Source organism: Cebidichthys violaceus, unplaced genomic scaffold (assembly GCF_023349555.1).
Source record: "Cebidichthys violaceus isolate CVI_PGR_0920_01 unplaced genomic scaffold, fCebVio1.0.p SCAF_36, whole genome shotgun sequence".
NCBI lineage: Eukaryota > Metazoa > Chordata > Actinopteri > Perciformes > Stichaeidae > Cebidichthys > Cebidichthys violaceus.
In genome coordinates, this window is record NW_027176550.1 from 1,682,013 (window position 1) to 1,700,762 (window position 18,750).

Consider the following 18,750-nt stretch of genomic DNA (forward strand, 5'->3'; position numbering starts at 1 on the left):
ATCGAACACATTTACAAAACTGAGGAGAGTCCTGCTGAAGATAAGACCACGTTCAAAACTCAATAGTTTATTTTATCAAGCCACAGATCAGATTTAATCTCTGAGTTATTGACCGGTTTTGGGGTTGATCACGTTGTCCATCAACGTGGTTTCTTTCTCAACAATTTAAGCTTCATAAATATGGGAGCGTTAGTTTCACGCCTCGAGTTATGCAGAGCAGAAGGTAACGACGTGTCGACCGGGACTGAGGCGTGACGAAAACACGGAGATGTCTGAGATCGACTTCTGAAAATATGACGTGAACCAGAAGAACGCCACACTCTGCGTTCTTGATATGAACTACCGCTGTAAGAGACTGATGAGGGGCGGTCCTACAGTTCAAAATGCAGTCAGAATGGTGAAGGTCCGCTCGGCCGTCGTGGACGCATTAATGTACGACAATAACCGTCTTTGGCAGCGACGCTGAGGGCGAGGAGCATCGCATCACAGGGCTGGAAGCTGTTGGTGATTTCAACGTATTGACCCGGGGAGTCATAAAGAAACAAAAATAAAACGAAACATAAAGTCCTTCGAGAGGATCTTTAATGTGCCAATAAGAGGATCTTTAGCCGGGGAGAAGCTCTCACCTCTGATACTTCTGCTCTTCTCTGTCGAATAAATGCATTTCTGTCGTCGTGTCCTTAGAGCTCCGTGACGCAGCTCTGTTTCTCTGCATTGTAATTTGAATCTCTACTCTGGGTCCAGAGGAGCTTTGAAGTGATCAATGTTTGACTCAAATGACAGAAGGAGTCGTGAACCCTGGAGGCTTTTCGTGGTCGTGTGAATCAACTCGTCGGTCCTCGTTATGAGCCGACGTGCGTCGCTCTTAAATTCAAATCTAGATGATCCGTGTTTCTCCACCGAGACGCAACATTACTCTGAGCTTAGCTATCACTGGAGAAAGGACTGAAGTCTCTTCGTGATGACAGAACACTGGACCGAATAAAGAGCCGAGTTCTTTTTCCTCTTCTGATCCACTCTGTTCTCAGTGTTTTTCACACCCCTGTTTGACATTCAGACGGTCTGTTGGCATGAGAAAAATAACAAAAAATCATGAATTATTTATCTGCGAAATGCCTCCGAATGCAAAGCCCCCCCCTCTATAGATTTCATAAGTAATTATTTCATGACACAGGGAGCGCATTGTGTAATGAAACCAACTCAATATTTCTCCTTTCAATCACTGGGCTGAAATCTGGATGCATTTATGAAATATATAAAAATAAAAGCCTGCACTGGAATATAAACCTTCGGCTGAAACAAGGTCTCTCTCTCTCTGACGTCTCTGGAAACGTGGCCGGCTGAAAGAGAACACGTCCAAGGCCTGCTCTCCATTGAACAAAGGTCATCCTTTCTTCCCCCCCTTGGTAGCCGGCTTTGTCAGTGACATGTTTTATATGACGGGAAAAAAGAAAAAGTGACTTTTCATACACCTTCTGCAGTCGACCGTGGGCAGAAGATTACAGTGTGGCCGAGGCTGGACTCACTCAGTCCGTGTTTCTCTGCTTCTCAACATTTGTTTCTTGTTCTCCTCAGAACCTCTGAAGGATGAATTATAAATAATATTAAAAAAAGAAACTGTGTGTTTGCATCCAATCTCCCCCCGACACGACGCCTCCAGTAATGAGCTAATTGTTATGCATATCACAGATATCAAGAGGAATGAGCTTAAAAGCTTTACGCGTCTAATTGATTAAAGGGAGCAGCCACTGAGCTTTGTTGTTCCTAAAGGTTGTGATATCTGAACGACAAAGAGTTCTAATTAAATATCCAGACACTAAATGAACGTCATGCTGAGGGTTCAGTCAAGATGCGTTCTGCTTTTAGACCGTGAGCTGCAGAGCGGACCACTTGAGACTTGAGACCGAGTCAAACTTGAGTCAGCATGAAGGTCTTCAGGGACTCGCAGCTTACAAGCAAAATGTTCAAATGTTGTGTCATTTATGGGCTTGACTTGGACATGACTTGGTGGTCCTCCTCAAGGACTTGAGACTTGATTTGGACTTGACTTGGACAAGACTTGAAACTTATCTGGACAGGACGTGTGACTTGTTTCCAAGGACTTGAAACTTGATTTGGACTTGACTTGGACAAGACTTGAGACTCAATTGGACATGGCTTGTGACTTGTCCTCGATAACTTTGGCTTTGTTGGACTTGAGACTTGATTTGTTCTTTGTTGACTTTGTTTGACAAGACTTGTGACTTGTTTGCAAGGACTTGAAACTTGATTTGGACTTTGTTGGACAGGACTTGAGACTTGTCTGGACAGGACTTGTGACTTGTTTTCAAGGACTTGAAACTTGATTTGGACTTTGTTGGAAAGGACTTGAGACTTGTCTGGACAGGACTTGTGACTTGTTTGCAAGGACTTGAAACTTGATTTGGACTTTGTTGGACAGGACTTGAGACTTGTCTGGATAGGACTTGTGACTTGTTTGCAAGGACTTGAAACTTGATTTGGACTTTGTTGGACAGGACTTGAGACTTGTCTGGACAGGATGTGTGACTTGTTTCCAAGGACTTGGAACTTGATTTGGACTTTGTTGGACAAGACTTGTGACTTGTTTTCAAGGACTTGAAACTTGATTTGGACTTTGTTGGAAAGGACTTGAGACTTGTCTGGACAGGACTTGTGACTTGTTTGCAAGGACTTGAAACTTGATTTGGACTTTGTTGGAAAGGACTTGAGACTTGTCTGGACAGGACTTGTGACTTGTTTGCAAGGACTTGAAACTTGATTTGGACTTTGTTGGACAGGACGTGTGACTTGTTTCCAAGGACTTGGAACTTGATTTGGACTTTGTTGGACAGGACATGTGACTTGTTTCCAAGGACTTGGAACTTGTTGGACAGGACTTCTCTGACTTCAATAGACACGATTCTTGACTTTCTTCAAGGACTTGAGACTTGGCTGTACTGTGACCTGGTTTCACGTGACACTGACTCTGGATGTCTTAAAGCTTCGGCATTCAGATGGTTTTCAGCTTTTGCAAAATAGAATAAAAAGCTACATTTTCTTGCAGATGCTGACAATACTTCTACAGCAGTACTCAAGCTACACTTCACTCAAGTCATTTTGGAACACACCAGTGGACTCAGATCTTGTGTCACTCCGCTGACCTGAAACACTTTGACCATCGAACGCAGAGCTTCCTCCACCTGAGCAGCAGCAGCAGCAGCAGCAGCAGAGTCTTGGAGCCCCGCTGCCCTCTGCGGTGCGATGTGACCTGGATGAGAGCTGGAGGGATACTTATCTAATGTGGGGCAGCAGCGCAGATTGCGTTGCATCCACGGGGCCCGGGAGCGCAGAGCCGGGGAACTTCAGGGACCCGATCTGCTTAAAGCAGATAGAGATGGCCTACTCTCCTCACTCCGAGCCTCCGGTCTGTTCCGGCTCCGCCTCTGGTCGCAGGCCAAACGGAGAAAAGTAATTGATTCGTTTACTCCCTATTGATTCAATTTCAACAGAAAGACACTCGCAGTGCGGAGCGTGGAGGCAGATGATGTTTGAAATAAATAGTTGTCACGTTTTTGTTTTCCCCTCTTTGACAACGAACACTACTGGGAACAAATTAAACTAAAACACGTAACTTAAAAGTGTCTCAAATTGTGAAGAAATGTTCCTTTTTGTATTTGCCATTCCTCGACTCTGGAGCGCTGAACTAACGAGATTCATTCCCTGCACCTGTGTTCGTCCTCGTTAGCGAGACTACCTGCACACGGCCCCGGCCCCGAGGCTGCTTGGTACGAGTGGAGGGGGGAGGAATCGCAAAAAGGTTCATCACTTGGTGGAATTAGAGGAGTAAAAAAGAACAGTACCTCAACGTAACGAGCAAGAAAGTAATACGCTTTAATGCGAGTAGAAATGCTCTCCACTACTCTGAATGTGTGGAGACTGTCTGGTGTCTTCGGGTGCTTTCAGTGCTCTCGTCTGCTTGGTGGTGTTTTTTTATTTAAACGTCTTCATTAAAAATAATATAAATAATCCACGATGACTCGGCGTTAATGTGAGGTTAAACCTGCCTGCGAGGAGGCCTTCAGCGGGCTCCAGACTTGTTCGTACCGGTCCTAGTCTAGTCCTTGAACTCAGATAAAGTGTCAGAGGTTTAGTGTGCAGGATTACAAAAGAGAGAGCTTGTGAGAGAAGTTAATAATCCCATAATTCCACACCTCGGCACACTCGGCCAGTTGGTGTGATTTGATGGTTTCAGACATAAATTACGAAAATAATCTGCCGAAGCCAATTCTGTTTCAGCACTTTGCTTCCTGCGGTCGTTAACCTGACCCAGTCCACACGTGAGGAAGAACGAGAACATTTTATTTTGGGACCATAAGAAAGTTCATCATCCTGCTGTTATTCTTTAGTGTCTATGCCGTAGTTTAATTCAACAGTATATTACCGTTAATTTTGTTAGGATATTCTTGTGAGGTTAACGGCATTTCATCAGATGCGTATGGTCGATGCTTACGGTGTCAACCCTGTAGCTAACCTGACAGTAATATACTGTATACTGTCTACTCTTTACAGTGTTGCCATCGTAATCTCCATTTACGGTTTCTAACTGTAGAATTTCGTAACTCATTTTTCGAGTGGGTAAAAACGAACATGACTTTCGCCCAGGAGACTGCTGTTAGTGTCCCACGATGTAGACTGCTCAACCTAACTTCATTTACATAACAAACACCGTTATTTTAATCCAAAACCGTGATCTTTTTACCTGGCCCCTTAGCGAGTAGTTTTGTTTTAATTCACGTCCCTAACCACAAAAATACACCCGTGAATCCACGTGTGGTGAATTGGCAGCCAGAATGAGCCTTAATTGGCACATTTAGAAAGCTTAAAATTCAAAAGACGTGACATGCAAAATGTCCTTAAAACTGCTGCGCTAGTTAAACGCCGTCCCATGAGAGCTCGTTGGTTCTAAATGCTTCCCGTTTCTTGACATCAATGAATTGCGACTGTATCATTACGGGGAGAAATGACAGCCTAGCAAATTGAAAAATAATTACATAATCCTTTTTAAACCCTCTCTGGACTTTGTGCGGACCGGTCTTAATCCCCGGCCACCAAAAACCTGTCCGGAGCACTGAGTCGGTATCACCAGAACCATTATCGGCTCGACAAGATGGATCTGTGCACCAATCCCCGAGCTCCCTCCAAAACAACGGCCTCCAACGAGAGCCGGCGGCACGACGGCACGTCGGGAGACATCTTGTCGAGGAAACCGACCGCGGGTCCGGTCGGCGCCCCTGGGCTCGGCCGTTCCTCCGTCACGAGCGAACGGAAGCGCCGATGCCGGTCCGCACCCCGCGGATCACAAGTTCAATTAATTTCACAGTTGGCGGCACCCACAGTCATTTCACCGGGGCCTGTTGTCTGGAACCGGAGAGGAATGGGAAGAATATGATGCACCTCGAGCTGAAGCCGCTCCCTCTTTTTTCTTCTGTTTCCCTCCTCCTCCTCCTCCTCCTCCTCCCCCCCCCCCCCTCCCTCCACCCATGAAAGGCTCCAATCGCCCGGAGCCAGATCTGATGTGATCGGGCCACGGCTCTGCAGCACATTAAAGCTCGCATCACAACGATAAGGTGCTACTACTGCTCCTTGGAGGAGTCTCGTTTCCTCGTTCAACACAAGATTTTACAATTAATCTGAATTCACCAAACAGTCGAGTTAATTGACGGATCAAACCGGTCGCACGTTGTCTCCAATGCAAATGAGTGAAGTCCAGCCTCCACATGAAATCTGTCCTGGACTCTCGGCTGAGTCTCACGCCGACTCGCAATATGAACATTTTACCAGACGTGTTAAAAACGCACAAACCGGAACGCCGGCGCTCCCTGAAAACGAGTCGATACTGTGGCCTCCACTCCGCCGTCTTCACTTCCACAGGCTGCCGTGTTTATCTGAGAAAAGACTGCAGACGCCGCAGGAGCGCCGTCGCCCTCTGATTAGCCAATCATCCACAGGTGTGTGGGTGAGGCGCTGACTTACAATGACTGATTAAATTCACTCCACACCTTCTTTTCAGTGAAAGTATCACAAGTGCATTTTTATTAAGTCGCACATTAATGCAAACAGGCCACCATGTTGAGCACTGAGGAGGAGTTTCATATAACTTTGAGCTTTGATTATAACTACGTTTCTATATTCAGGTCGCACTGCTTCGACACACTGGATGCTACTGTTCTACGAGGTCTTTTATGAAGCGCTAGAACCTCCGCTCCATATCTATCAACCCGTCGGTCCTTCGGTGTCATCAAACCTGACAGACTTGTGGTAACGCCGTGTGCTCTGTCGGCCACGAAAAACTAGTTTGAAAAGTGCAAAGAAATGACATCTTTGAACGAGAAAAATGGATCCAGTGCACCCTCAATCACTGCACCCTCAATCACTGCACCCTCAATCACTGCACCCTCAATCACTGCATCCTACAATCACTGCACCCTCAATCACTGCATCCTATCACAGGAAGAGAAGGAAAGGAGAGACCTCGATCCGGAGACCGGTCGGACCCTGATCTACCGACGGTGATTAGCTTCTTCCATGACGATTAAACAAATACCGTAGCTAATAAGACAAAGATTTGCATGATAAATGTTCCGTCTCTCGACCCTCTTTCCCGCACGCCTACCTCTGCTGTCCATACTGATCCTCTACACATCTGTACTTTGGAGCCTTCCCCATGCATGTATGCGGGATTCTGCACCTCGTTTAACAGAGGACCGAGTCTCCGGTTCCCCTAAAGCACCCAGAGGAAATCCAGAAAGAAGCCAGCTCCCCCATCCCAAACCTTTTTAATACCGCGAGGCACAGGAGTTGCTCTGCGGCGCGCACTTATAATAACGCTGATGGCGCTCTGCAAAGCGCATTATGCCCGGTGATGAATGAGGAGCAAAATGGGTAAATATTATAATGAACCATCATGCATTCCTGCAGGCGCTCAGCTGGCGTCGCCTCTTAATGAGCGCTGAAGAGAAGTGGCCACACTGCTAGAAGTTTCACATTACAGGGCAGGAAAACAAACCAAAAAAAAAGAAGAATATCCAAAGCTCACCATTCAAACCGGCGCTTTGCTCTCCTCGGTGCAATGCATGCTGGGTGCTTTACCAAGACAACACACAAGGGAAGGTGCTAATCAGAGCTCTTCCACCTCCAGCGAGCCTGAGAATCAACGCTGGTATTGTCGCTGCGGTACGGAGGCAGAAGAAGGACTGCTTCACATCTGTGCCTTTTGTTTGAAAGAGCTGGATTCATGAATGAGGCCTGGTGTGTGTGTGTGTGTGTGTGTGTGTGTGTGTGTGTGTGTGTGTGTGTGTGTGTGTGTGTGTGTGTGTAGGACGCATCACTCCAGCGACTGTAGGTCGGCCCGTAGGGTCACTGGTGGGCGTCGGGGTTTGTGTTGTTCAGCGCTCGGCTTCTCCCATTCACAGAAAACACTCGGAGGCGGTGACTAAACGGAGGATTTAGAGGGAGAGACTCCGACGGCGGCGCCGACCTGCAGATGAGGCGCAATTTTGAATCTCTGACGCCGCGCTCTGTACGCGCAATTACCAGCCGCTTGTGTGCCTGGAGCGAGAGCTCGCCGCCAGCCGCAATTTGACACTCGAGCGGCGGCGGCGGCGGCGGCGGCGGCGGCGGCGGCGCTGTGTGGAGAGGAGTGGGAGAGAGTGGGAGAGAGTGGGAGGTTTGATGTGGAACAGAAATCACATCTCTGCCCAACTGGGCGCTGATTTGTTTGTGTCTCTCTGATGAGCTCATTGTGTCTTCACCGAGCTCTTTGTGCGGTGAGAGTGTGTGTTCTGATTACAGATGTGCGGGCGCTCCAGATGAGGACATCGTCCTCGTGTGTGTACAGTCAACAGAAGTTACATTTTGTCAAATACGGCTCGAAGGGAAAATCCCGTTCATATTCTGAATTGGATTATCGGCCATGATGTCGTCACCGTGAGGCACGGGACGGTAAAACGACGGTGTGTGCTCCCGTAGAATACGATATCAACCGTGTTTTAATCACAACGTCATGGAGAAGTACTCGTCTACCCACAACCCTACACTGTGACGTCTCTGTATTGTACCTTTCTTTTATTTCTATTCGCTCTGAATCAAATGTTTTTTGCTCACGATTCTTCTGCCGTAGTTTGGAGATTCACTTCCTGAGTCACTGTTGAGCTCTATCGGGAAGTCTGCGTCTCTCTCTGAGCTTTTTCCAAGATGTAGACATTTATTCAGGGAGTGCAGTTAGTGACAGTGTGGGCTCCACGGTAACATGGCTCTGAGGAGCAGAGGGGCGGGGCTTAGCGAGCGGTCAATTCTGGAGACGTGAACTGTTAATACATCGGTTAATTGAGAGTATCAGCAGTAAAACACACAGAGGTAGTAATACCTCCTCTTGTATTTGTATGCCAGTAGTTTGCTTACTAACGGTCAGCGAGTGAATCTTGTCAGCTTGAGCTCCTCCCTTGTTTTCCAAATGAGGAACTCGTCCTTCACAACGCCGCCATTAACGCTCAGCCTCTCCTCGCCACTGCAAGGCCTCTCCTTCCTTTCTTTCTGCCTTTCTTTCTTTCGGCCTTCCTTTCTTCCTTCCTTCCTTCCTTTCTTTCTGTCTTCCTTTCTTTCTGCCTTCCTTTCTTTCTGCCTTTCTTCCTTTCTTCCTTCCTTCCTTTCTTTCTGTCTTCCTTTCTTTCTGCCTTCCTTTCTTTCTGCCTTTCTTCCTTCCTTCCTTCCTTCCTTTCTTTCGGCCTTCCTTTCTTTCTTTTCGTCCTTGGGTGTCAGCTTCTTTTCCTGAATTATTCTCTCCTTCTGGTTTGAATGCAATCCGTCGTCATTGTACAGAGCGAATACTTTCCCCTGTGATGAAACAACGCCGCCCGAGGCTCGCTCTGCCTACTGTATCACAGCTAACTCCTCGCATACCAACACAAGCCGTCCTCTTTTTAAAGTATTGGCGTTTGGTTGGACTGTGCTGACGAGACGCATTCTCCGCCCCGTCCTTGCCCTCCTCCTCTCGTAATAGATATCGACAAGGTGCAGCGCCGATAACGCTAATCTGCCTCCTAACAGGGTTCCGCGTGTCGCGTCGGGCTTTCTCGTTCAATTTGGACCTTTTGTTGTGCAGCTAACGGCGTTTCACGGCGCCGCTGCCTCGGATGTTGAATAAATGTCCAGACTGACGAGTGAAGGATTCACGTATTTTACATCACGAGGATTTTTTTTTTCCACTTTCGGTCCAGATTCAAATCAACAACCGAGAGCTGATATTTGAATTCACCGGAATATTGTAATACATTCTGAAACGCCTGACACAAATATATATATATATGTATATATATATATATATATATATATATATATATATATATATATGTATATATATATATATATATGTATATATATATATATGCGGGAGCTATATGCGGTGGCCTCGATAGGAAACCGGAAGGAGGACGAGATATTTATTTCCAATTTGAGATAAAGAATGTTTGGCGAGGGCCAGCGGCGCTTTAATGTGGTGCGATAGCGCCGGGTGACGTTCCGTCCGGTCAGCTCTTCAGATGTGATTTCAGTGTACAAACATGCACTACATAATGCATGAGGAGCGGCTGGATCAGAAGAGGTGTTAAGAGGCTATCTGCGTGTGTGTGTGTGTGTGTGTGTGTGTGTGTGTGTGTGTGTGTGTGTGTGTGAGAATCTCAGTGTTCACTCTCGGCCGTGTGAGTTTCATCTAACCGACCCAATCAGGTTCATTAGCCTGCTATTTAACGGACGGGGGAGATGAGGAGAGGAATCAATTCATATTGTGCATTTGGCGGCGGCGGCGGCGGATCGGTGTTGCGCCGCGAGGGGAACGGTCTCCCCGCTGCTCTGAATCACGCTCATTGAGAAGGAAGAGGAAATTACCCCGCTGCTGGCGAACGCCGCGCTGACTTCAAATGACCCGATGAAGACCAATCAGAGGCACCGGCGCTGCCGGGAAACCGCCCGGCGACAGAGCGAGGGTTTTGAGTTCATCAGACCAAAGACTCATATTGTATGTTCGACCTCAGAGAGACAAAGCATAGAAGACATCAAGTACTGTGGGCGAGCAGCTTACAAAAATAGATGAAAATATGAATTTTTCCTTCATTAAAGGTGTGTTTTAACCTCGTTTGTCTCAGTTCTTGTGTCCAAACACGTGTCTTTGTCTCTCAGTACATGAACATCAACTTTCAGCGGAAGTCCAACGACATCATCCGTCCGTGTTTGAAGCATGCTGCTGTACAAGTAGATGTGAAGAGCGTGTGGTTCCCCCTCACAGCTGTTAGTGAACGAGAAGACGTCCAATCAGCATCAACAGACGGTCTGTTGACGTCGTTAACGTCACGTGAAGAACGCGTTCATTCACAACCGTTACTGATATGAAGACTAGAAGGAACGAATCACTCAACCCGTGTTTTTCAACGGGTGATAGGACAACAAATTATGGAAATAAGTTTGATTTAAAATGACAAAATGATTGTTTTGTCTGGATGAAAAACTTTTGACATAGGACTGAGACTTATTTAAGAAACAGCTGCCAAAATTTAGCAGACTTGACTAACATGTAAATGACCTCTTCGTCGACTGAAACTTTACATGTCGGACAAAAGTAACTTAAATGTGACTAAAAGAGAGTAAAACTGAGACTAGAACAGCTGCTTACAGAACAGAACTGACACAAGAACACCGTTTATGAGACTGAACATCGCTCTTTGGAAATGTGTTTTTGTAAAAACATTCATATTAATATTAATATATAGGATGTTCTTCGGGAGACTCTGCCTGTGTTTCATGACTTCCTCCATCACTTTAAGGAGCGGATGCATTTATTCATGACGTTGTTTGTCAGAGGAAATTTAATTCACCGTTTTAAGCGGTTTGTGGCTAAACGTTGGCGAGGTTCTGGTTCAGAGACCGACGCTTTTATGGAAATGTAATCCTGTGATTGCCCAAAAACTTTATGCAAATCCACCAATTAGTGTTTGGAATAAATATACATTGATTCTTTTTTCTGTGAGAGGCACAAAATGGGGTTCATTGAACTCTGAAGTCACCTTTTTATTTCTTAAATCTCAGTGAACCAACGGGACGACTTTCAGCCTCTCCGGCTTGTTTTTCCAGCAGAGAGAAAATCGAGAGTGGAAAGTGACGCCGTTTGGCCAGAAAACCCGGCTTCACTGGATTCATGAGAGTCTGGCTTCCACCACGAGGATCACCGGGATGAAGAGTTCACCGTCTGCTGACAGCAGGCGGAGGGGGTAAAGCCTCCACCGCCGGTTCACTCGGTCCGACGCCTCGTCTTTGAGTCTCTTTGATCGACTCGATCGGACTCTTTGGGTGTTTTTATGTGGTGCAGCGTGAATGTGGACAGCACGGGAGCAGCACTGTGTGGGACAATGGGCCGTTAAATAGGACACACGGCTCTCACCGTCTCGTCGGCCCGTTTGGTCTCGGCGTTCAGCGAGTTCGTTCACACAAAACGTCCTCAGAGAGCCGCTCTGTCCTCACTGCACCACGTACCGCTCTGGAGCCGAGAGGCTGGAAGTGGTGTTCACACACACACACACACACACACACACACACACACACACACACACACACCAGGATGTCTGTTTCCACGCCACGCTTCGTCATGAAAGAAGTGAGGCAGGAAGTGGCTGAATACCAGGCGCACGCTCATGCTTGTTGTTGTTGTTAGCGTACGAGTTCACGGAAATACTTTACCGACAAGAACACGTGGTTACAGAGCAGGAGATCAGGTATCTGTCGGTTTATCGACCTGCGACTCACGAGTTCAAAGTTTTCAGTCACCGCCTGCTGGAGCTCAGAGCCGCTGGCTGTAAGGACTCGGTAATGGAGGCGAAGTGACGCCTGCTTTGGCTGTGGCTCCTCCCTCCATTTGCACGGACACACTGTGGGTCTGCAGGGATTACAGCGTGGGGGGTGGGAGCGCTGCAGCAATGTGTCCCAAAAACAGGCAAGGTCACCTTAAGTGAATTGGGATGAGGGGGGGGGGGGGGGGGGGGGGGGCAATTCCTTCAGGACGAAAACAGGGAGCAACTCGTGAAAAAGTAATTAAGCAGGATGCACATCAGTGGATGCCACAGAGAAGAAGAAGGGGGGGGGATCTGGGAAGATGTTCGCTAAATGCTCACAACGGAATCGCGTAACCGTCGATGTGAGATTAAGACCTTGTGGACTCGGACGCTGTAATACCAAAGCAGCAACCTGTGGAAGTGTCTCAAAGCTGCATTCTCTCTAGTGTCCACCAGGGGGCGACTCCTCTGGTTGTATAGAAGTCTAGTCTAAAATGACTCTACTTCTCTCTTGATTTATTCCCTCAGTAAACATTGTAAACATGAGTTTATGGTCTCAATCTCTAGTTTACAGTCTTCTTCACTACAGCATGATGTTCCTTTAGCTCTGCGACGCTCCGACACAAACAATGGAAGGTTTCACACGCAGGTGAGTTTGAGTCGCTCGCGCTCAGACGCGCTTCGTCTTCGAGCGTTGTGCACTTTGAAGGAACTACTGCAAATGTTTTGTTTACCTGAAGCGCTGAACCTCTGAAATGCAAATAAGAGCAGAGCTGCTGCTCCAAAGCTTCTTATGTAAGAATACGAGCCGCAACACGAAAATACCATCTTACAAATCCAGGTCATGAATTCTAATATTCAATCAACAAATGTCAGACGTAAAAAGGCACTTCTGCACCAAATTAAAGTGCTGATTTATTCACAGTTTAGTCTGTACGGTAGGGATCAAGGATGGAAGGAAGGGAAGATGGAAGGAAGGAAGGAAGGAAGGGGAAAAAAGGTAGGAACGCATGACCGAAATAAGGAAAGTAAGTAAGGAAAATGAAAGAAGGAACCATGCAAGAAGATGAAGGGAGGGGGGAAGCAAGAAGTGATGAAGCAAAGGAAGGAAGGAAAGGAGGGTAAGAAGTAAAAGAGGGAAGAAAGAATGAAGCAGAAAAAGATGGAACAAGAAGGAAGGAACGGCCTGAAAGAGTGGAAAGTATTTTGAAAGGAATGAAGGAAGAACAGAAGAGCAATAAGAAGAGAGGTGAAGGGGGAACAAAGTGTCTACAGAGAGCAATGTTTCCCTCAAAAGACGTTCAACCAATGGTCCAGCACTGAACCAGTTTCCTCCTCCTCACATAGAAGCAGAGTGAGGAACATGGAGAGCAGGCGAGTCACATGACCTGTGCAGAGATAGAGATGTTCTCCACAGGAGGCGTCTGTGCAGCAGCGTTGGATGCAGTCTGTGGTGACACGGTGCACATCCGTCCGTCTGCTTCAAGCCCGACAGCAGGAGCTGTGTGTGTGTGTGTGTGTGTGTGTGTGTGTGTGTGTGTGTGTGTGTGTGAGAGTGTGTGTGTGTGTGTGTGTGTGTGGCCAGCTGTTAAAGTAAGACGCGTACGACAGAGGCTGACAGGACCTCCGCTTTGAAGTGACAGCCGTCACCATCGGGCCGCTGAAGCGTGTCCTCTAATAGGTGACGGGTGCGGGAGGAAGAGGGGCGCCGCCTCGGGCGCCGTTTTGAAATACTAGTCTTCGCTCGAGGCCGTTTAAACATCCATTAAAGGCGTTACAACCGGAACCTCACCGCGGCCGAGTCGTCCACTGCTTTTGAAAATTCTGTTTATTCTTGGGATTAATCCGGGGGATGAAACACGGCGCTGTCTTTTTCTCCGTCATTTATCTTCAGGGTTGAGTCATTCCAACATGACAACAACAACAACAGTCAGATGTCAGTCGATTCATCACCAGCGGGTATTTTTAGGAGGCTAGGTGTCCTCATCACGGTCTCAGAGGGCCACTCAACAACTAATCATACACAGTCAATTAAACATCCTCCTCTTCTTCGTGCATTTTTGGTCCTCAATTAAACTGGTTATAAAGTCAAAATCTTTTCATTTCATCCAAATTGAAGCAGATATTTAAGAAGTCTTCTGCAAATAATCACTAGAACACATTATTTGGTGTCTTGAGGTGGATGTATGCACACACACACACACTCACACACACACACACACACACACACACACACACACACACACACACTCACACACGTTGATGTAGCTAAACGTCGGGGAGTGGAGGCTTCAGAGATACTAAAGAGGAGCTGTTAGGTCAGTTTCAGACGCTCGTGTTAACTATTGATGGATAAAAACACATGCAGCAAGTTGAAGAAAGGCTTTTTACCTTTTTCAGCAACACCACACATATTTTGTGATCTAGTAAACCCATTTCGACTGCAGAAACCTTCTACTGGCAGCGACCGTCGCCGTGAATCACAGAGACTCTGAAATAAAGCTGTCGGGTTACAATCACCGCTTCAATAAAGTAGTCCTCTCGAGGAGAAACTCCTCTCGGCACGGAGCTCTCTGGGGATTTATGCCACTTACAGCAGCAGCAGTACATTAACTCTAGAAGCTAGAGGTCTTCATGGGTCCAAAGTATCGGACCTGATCTGAAACAGACCCACGGAGAAGCGGCATAAAAATGACCAGCAGGAGACCCGGGAGGAGTGAAAACCACAAGGACCACAGAGTCCAAACGTGTTGAAAACATTCATTCATATTAAAACGACAATATGAGATCATCAGTGTGTTAGTTGGGATCGGACAGCAGCCTTCAGTTTTAAGTGTCTTAAAGCCGCATTCTCTCTAGTGTCCACCAGGGGGCGACTCCTCTGGTTGTGTAGAAGTCTAGTCTAAAATGACTCTACTTCTCTCTTGATTTATTCCTTCAGTAAACATTGTAAACATGAGTTTATGGTCTCAATCTCTAGTTTACAGTCTTCTTCAATACAGCATGATGTTCATTTAGTACATTATGCTCCATTTAGAGTCAAACAGACCACAAAGAGGGGATGCTTTAGGGGGCGGGGCTACACAGTGATTGACGGTTTCGTTACCACGGTGTTGTCCAGTCTGGGAGTTTAACTTTAACCCTTTCAGAGTGAGTTTTTCACTTCATGAAAGTTAACTGTAACATTTTGCCCGCCTACAAATGTCTCGTTCGGTTGTAGCTCCACCCTTTCTTGTCTCTTCTGGTCTGCAAAAAAACAAGATGGCGGCGACCAAAAACCAAGGTGGCAACAGCCGAACTCAAGGCTTCAAAACCAGAAGTCCACAAACCGATGGGTGACATCACAATGACAGTCAATCGGCTCACGTGTTCATATTTAATAAACTGACTTCAAAGACTCCAACAACAACAGAAACACGTAACGGTATGTTCAAACTCAAACACCATCAACATCAAGCTGATACACAGCAAAACCACCACCACTGAATCAACGCTCTCAATCAGAGCGAAGCTGAGTGTTTAAATCAAACGTTCACTTACCTTGCAGACAGTTAAGAAAAGTGTATCAGCTGTCACTGTTTTGACAGCCTCATGTGTTCATAAAAGCCTCACAGATACACTGTGTGGCTTTCATTCAAACCGGCTGACAAACCACCACCAGTGGAAACATTTTGGCTCACAAAAAACCACCAACAGGAAAATATATATTACGACTTTTGGCACCGAATGACTGCTCTGTGATTATCAGCCGAGGGCTGGTCGGTGTGTGTGTGTGTGTGTGTGTGTGTGTGTGTGTGTGTGTGTGTGTGTGTGTGTGTTTTGAAGTGTGAGTGACTTTTGCTATCGCGGGCGAACAGAGAGCCGGTTCTCCGGCATGAAAGCGGGAACATTTGTGTAACGTACCGTAGGAGAGAGGGATGTCCATGTCGCCCTGCCAGGACATCTGGCCCGACTCGTCTATGGAGTGCTGCGCTGTAAAAAGAAACACACACACACAACAACAACGGGCCGCTTGTTTACAGCTCGCTCTCGCTCCAACACGGCTTCGGATTCATTAAAACTCCAAAGGAGGACAATAGCCGGGAAATCTACTACTGCGCCGTGCTGCGTTCACGCCGCCGGGAAGTGTTAGTTTGTCAGTGGAAGTGTGGATTTAATCACAGATAATAAATGTCTGTGTGGACTTTTGCAAGATGTCACTTCAAGCCATTATGTATTGTCATGTCCAACTTCCGCTGAGCTGAAACAAAAGTCACAGTCACTTTGTTATTTGGCAGAAAGAGAAGGACAGCATGTCACAGCGGCTCTGTGCTGTTCTGAACTTCAGGATCCTGTGAAGAGAGAAGCGCTCGACGAGGACGGACTTTACCTTTCAAGTGGCCTCGTCCGAGCGTCACGAACCCAGAAGAGATGAAGTTGTGCATGTCTTGGCCTCCGCCGCGCAGGTTCTCTTTCCCATAGTGCCCTGGTGGGAAAAACAATTGTGGGAAATTTAATATATTTCAGCAAAAAAGTGGTGCAGTGAAATCCATCCTTGTTTCATCCTTGTTGGTGACGTAGAATAATAGCAGGTTACTGACTTACTTTAGCTAGCGAGCCAAAAGGCTAACTAGCTAGCAACATAGTAGGCGGCGCTAGTTCATCAGAAAGCCTTGAAATAATTAGAATTTTCTCTGTAGTGGGTCGTTTACTCCCAGATGTTGACGACAACTCCCAAGGTGCATTTCAGCACATCAGACACATCCAGTCAATGCCACAAGCTGTTAAAGCACCATCACTATAACGCTGATATAAATGTGCAGAAGTGTTTATACGAAGCGTATTGTTTGGTTCAGAAACTTTGAGATTCTTTGGTTTGCAGAAACGTACAACGCCAATGATTCATTGTTGTGAAGAGATGGATTTAGAACACGTCGTTCCCACGAGCAAATCCATCAACCGTGGGCCTTAATACTGACAAGCGTCTGTATCAAAGTTCCCCAGAAATATCTGCCATTTTACAACAGACTAGCCGGAGACGACGAGAATACTAAACGGGGCTGAAATGGCACAACTGGTGAAAACCAACCCTAGGGAGGGATCGCCACCGGCTCGTCAATATTGCTTAGAGATGCAGTCTGCAGTGAGTGAAATATTACATTCAATTGAAAAATAAAATAGCAATACTTTTGGCTTCTTAGAGGCAGGATGGTTGGAGTTGGATGCACTTGATTTTAGAAGGGATTTACTTCTCCGAGGATGGCGACACGCCCTTTTCGGATTTCCCCCGGTTAAAAGGCCACTCCGTGATGCAATTTGTACCACATCACCGGTGCTGTGATTGAGAATCCGGCCTGAAGCACAAAGCAGCAAGGTGCCTGCTGGCACCCCGACAACTTTCAATTGTCCCGTCATTCCCAGACGAGTCTTGAGAAGAAATAAAAGAATGTAAGCGTCGACGAAAACGGCAAAAAAGAACAGAAAACGTACTTCATCAAACCTCTCCCCTCTCTCTCTCTCCACATTAACTGGCGAACAGTTAAACGCCTCTTTCTCCAAGGGAACCACTTCAAAGCCAATAACATCACTCAGACTTTTGGGCCTCGGGAAGCCGATATCGAACAGCGTTTCAAATTATCATAATGAAAAGAAACACCTGGGACCTTTAGGCCCGGTCTTCATCACAAACCGAGGTCCGGCACTCCAGACCGAGCGCCGCGGCTCGTTTGTTTCCTTTTCATCAAACCCAGAGAAGAACATTAACCGGTTACTGACGGTTAATGCGGGACCTTGGAGGAAATCCCGCAAATATGAGAAGAAAAGGAATGAACGTATTTCCCACGTATAGCACAGTGTTGTTTCTATGCCGATGATACAGTAGTGTGTGTGTGTGTGTGTGTGTGTGTGTGTGTGTGTGTGTGTGTGTGTGTGTGTGTGCGATGTCTCCCGGGGGGAAATGCCGATGATTTATAACCTCCATGTGCTCCAAGGACGGCGCCGTGGAGCTGACATCAGGTAGCTGGAGACGCTGCCTGCGATATGAATTGCTCCCATGTGGCAGCACAAACCAACAGCCACTTATTATCTCCGGAAATGTTCCTCAAAATTGCCATATCGACTCTGCATAATGAGAAGGGATCTAACCTTTTCTGTCGGGGAATAACCATTCTATTAACGTTTTCACCACACATTCATGAAGTGTTTTATTTCAGAGATAGAAACTCAAATCTCTGGATGAAAGTGAAATTTACAAACTTATATTTGACTCGGCCTTTAGAGGAAAATTAACAGTTTTCAAATTAGTGACTCAAGTGTGCACATTTCTGCACACCAGTTCAACGTGGGTCAATCCTGAATCACTTCCCTGTTAGCTTAAGGTCTACTAACTCAGGACAGCACACATCCAACAGAACTACCTTGTGAATTACATTTCGTATTAAACACATTTTGTTTTTGACAAAACACAAATAGGTTTTCAAAAAAACAAGCCTGGCTCCGACCAATGGGAACCAATGCATCATCTGTGCTGAGCTACTCTCTTTAATGCTAAAGAATGCATTAATATTTGAGACAAAGTGGTCTTCCAACTTGGTGGAACATTTTTTGGGGAAGTTACTTTCCTGTTTCAATACAAAACTGCATCCATGTATGAAGCCAAGTCCCAAAAGAAATGATTTTTACAGCTTTATTGTTTGTTTTTTTTTATTATTTCTTCACTTTTTTAATGGAAAAAAATGTATTAATGAACCAAGAACAAAACAAACCAAGGTACATTTCAAACAGCGACTTTTGTGTACCGCTCTATCTTTAATAAAATACTAATGAACTTGTCTGTGATCGTCTTTACAGGAAGACTGAGACGCTCACTATCATCATTCAGAAGTTTGTCTCGTGT

General features: G+C 46.3%; 1 protein-coding gene across 5 annotated transcripts in view; it reads right to left on the bottom strand.

Moving 5' to 3' along the window:
- LOC137883974 (protein shisa-6) overlaps positions 1-18,750 on the bottom strand; it is a 62,663-nt gene that overhangs the window by 34,368 nt on the left and 9,545 nt on the right. For all 5 annotated transcript variants that reach the window (XM_068725591.1, XM_068725590.1, XM_068725588.1 and 2 more), the window contains exons 4-5: positions 16,246-16,341; positions 15,780-15,848 (exon numbers count right to left, since the gene is read on the bottom strand). In XM_068725591.1, the coding sequence (XP_068581692.1) occupies positions 15,780-15,848; positions 16,246-16,341 (165 nt within the window). The remainder of the gene's footprint in view (positions 1-15,779; positions 15,849-16,245; positions 16,342-18,750) is intronic.